At 51.3% G+C, this 3,064-nt stretch overlaps 1 protein-coding gene across 1 annotated transcript; it reads left to right on the plus strand.

Annotated features, from left to right (window-relative positions):
* Positions 1-1,497: 1,497 nt before the first annotated feature.
* Positions 1,498-2,941, plus strand: PHACADRAFT_108042 (uncharacterized protein; the record flags this gene model as incomplete). The annotated part of the gene is made up of 2 exons (XM_007402502.1): positions 1,498-1,851; positions 1,904-2,941. 2 exons carry the CDS (start codon positions 1,498-1,500, stop codon positions 2,939-2,941), a joined length of 1,392 nt encoding a protein of 463 aa, XP_007402564.1.
* Between the last annotated feature and the right edge of the window lie 123 nt (positions 2,942-3,064).

The following is a 3,064-nucleotide window of genomic DNA, read 5'->3' on the forward strand; positions in this document are numbered from 1 at the left end:
AAATGAATCCAGCCCTTTCATTGCGGCAAATCCACAATATGTCAAGGGACCAGAGACCATGAAGAGGTTCAGTCTCAGATGATGATCGGGTAGATGCGATCAGACAGTACGAGTGCCAGTACTGACTACTTGGATAGAGCACACGTGTGCTTGTACCACGAAAACAGCGAGCCGTTGGTAGATATGATTTGAAATTACAAAACATGTGCCAAATTTGGATTGCTATATCTTGCCGATGTTGCCGTATAGGGTATTGGTCGATTTTATAGTATCATTTGCGTTGCGGTGGTGGTGATAGTTTGTGATTATGACGGGCACTACAACTGTGCGTAGAAATGCGTACTCCAAGACAAGTTAAACCTGCCCGCCAGCGGCGGCCCTCGTGTGCCGCTAAGCTGGTCAGCATTATTTGATATCGTGCTAATGTTTTTGAGTTCTCGCTCGTTTTACATAAAATGGTGTTGTTGAATTATTGTTCACATCGTTATGACTGTTGTTATGACAGTTGTTATATAGAGGCGTGCAGACGTGAACTAAACCTGCCCGCCAGCGGCGGCTCCCCTGCATGCGAACAGAAATTGCTCGACAGTGACGATGGAGCACGTTAACATATTTCTCCGGTTACGCCTCCCATGCGCTGGACCCGCGCACAGCAACGGCAATTCATCGAAGTGGTCGCCAGTGGCGGCCAGTAGTCATGTGCGGGTCGGGCCCGCAAGCCCGCCAAGCCCGGCCCAAAAAGCCTGACCCGAGCCAAGTCTGGCAGCGGGCTCAAGGCCGGGCTCGGAGCGTAGTCAAGCCCAACCCGGCCCGAAAGCCCAGGCTTGGGTTGCACCAAATGTGTTGCCGTTCTCTGGATTCAAAACAAGGTAAGAACGACTTTGTATACACATACGAGACAAAACGTTGACTTACCAGACTGGGCGGTCCCTGCTAGTGTGGCTAGGCACGATTGTGTGCCACCGCCTGGCATTCGCCGTAGACGCCCCTCCGCGAACCTTGTCCTAACATGGCTTGTAGCACGATTGCATGCCCACTGGAGGCTGCAGTACGGTGGGTACATGCAATAGCAGCCTATCACATACAAATATGCTCACTTTCGTAGCATATAAGTACTTGTCCTAAGCTTGGCAAGCCCGGGCTTTGAGCCCAAGCCGGGCCCACACATCACTAGCGGCCAGTGCTAGTGAGTCGAAAGCAGTATTACTTTAGATGCTCGCTCTTGCCCATGGTCGCCGGTGGCGACCACACCCTCCCGTAGCGCGATCCGCAAATAAAGTTAACGTTGGTAACAGCAGCGTCAAGCCGCCACTGGCGGCTGCCCCGAGCCCACCTAAGATCTGTGCAACTGCGCATGTGGTATCAGGTGGGGACTATCATGAAGCTGTACGGTCAAAATTTGCAAATCAGCCAAACCGTCAGCCACAAAAGCGCTGTGTCTTGCAGATATATACAGTATCCGACACCCTGAAGGCAGCCAACGACTCACCACTCACCATGCCGCCATATCCTGACGAGCAGTTACCGACGGAAACATTATCTATGCAGGAATTTGTGGAGCTCGCCAAGGAAATGTTGACAGGACGCCTCACAGTCCCCGATTTTGTCAGGCTTGTGCTGGCAGGACGTAAAAAGACGGCCGCGGGAGAAAGACGTCTGAATATAAACGTCTTCAAGGACTGCGTGTCCCCTGCCGATATCGACAACATCGCGGTTACCAGAGACTTCGACTCCATTATCGGAATCACCACAAACATCCCCTTGCGGACCTCGTTGGCGGTTTACCCAGCGGCAAACTTCAGAGACAGCCTACTAAAGTCAAATCATCTGAAGAAAACAATTCGATTGGCTGTAAGTGATCAGACGTAGATTGGAAAACGTTTATATAACGCGTTAACACCAGCACTGGGACCATTTGCGCCAGATTGACCTTCATCGAATTCCAAACGTATGCCTAGGCACCGCCGGTCATCGGCAGAAGACGATGATTTTTTTCCCTCATATGTACAAGCCAGAAGGCGTTCCTCGCGTCAGCAAAGAGGAAATGGCTCTCCTATATGACTCCTGCATCAGGCCAACGGTTGTAGCTGTTGAGCCAAAGTCCATCGCTCATTGGCCCGTTAATTATGAAGCATGCCTAATGTCCATGCGGGATATGCGAAAACAGTTCCACTTCACGACCCGGAACATACCTCACCGCAAGTTGCACGACTTTGCAACAACTCTCCGCACCAACTTGAACAACCACCCGGTCTTCCGCGACAGCTTCTTCGTGCACGAACTACGAGGAATCAAGGGGAGAACCATTCACAGCGCAGCCAACCCACAAGACTGTGACGACGCTTTCGATGATGCCTTCGCAACATTCGAGACGGGCCAGATGCTTCAAACCCCCATGTCCCAGTGGTACATTGATGTTGGAGTGGAGATCCATGCACCGGGCCTAGCGCTGCAATGGCGTACTGACAGTCATCAAAAGGTACTGGAGTATGCTCTGCCAACCCCATCAGTGGAGGAAATTTCGCAGACCATCGAGGGAAGACATTTCAAGAAGGATGTCTGTTCTCTGCTCTATGACCTGTCCGGATTCCGCGTCGAGGTACCCACACTTGGTGCCGACGACCATGTAAAATATGTCAACGTTTACACAACAGACAAGTGTGCGACATATCAGATTCATCCAGGCCAATTTCGCCGACACAGAGCCCAGGACCTTCTACCCCACCGCTTGAAGTCATTCTTATCAGATGTTGAGTCACTTGGTGTACTCTACGACACCTGCGCTGGTCATGAAGCCGAAGTCAAACAAGAGGGCTCCGCAAGACTGGAGCTTCGGGCAGCAGTTTTTCCAGGTTCCCCAACATCTCACATGTTGAGAGACGTTACCCAAGAGCTGATCGAGTCTTCAATTGTTGGATTTGACCCTATTGATTGGTGGTAAGTTCAGCGTTCACCAGGTGTTCTCTTTATTAAAACAGCGTCAGGATGTTCCGCTACTGGAGACTCGCCGCACTACGATATGTTTTTTTGTCGCTGGAGAAAGCCAAACCCGAGCTGCGCGCCA

This window comes from Phanerochaete carnosa (assembly GCF_000300595.1).
Source record: "Phanerochaete carnosa HHB-10118-sp unplaced genomic scaffold PHACAscaffold_200, whole genome shotgun sequence".
Classification (NCBI taxonomy): domain Eukaryota; kingdom Fungi; phylum Basidiomycota; class Agaricomycetes; order Polyporales; family Phanerochaetaceae; genus Phanerochaete; species Phanerochaete carnosa.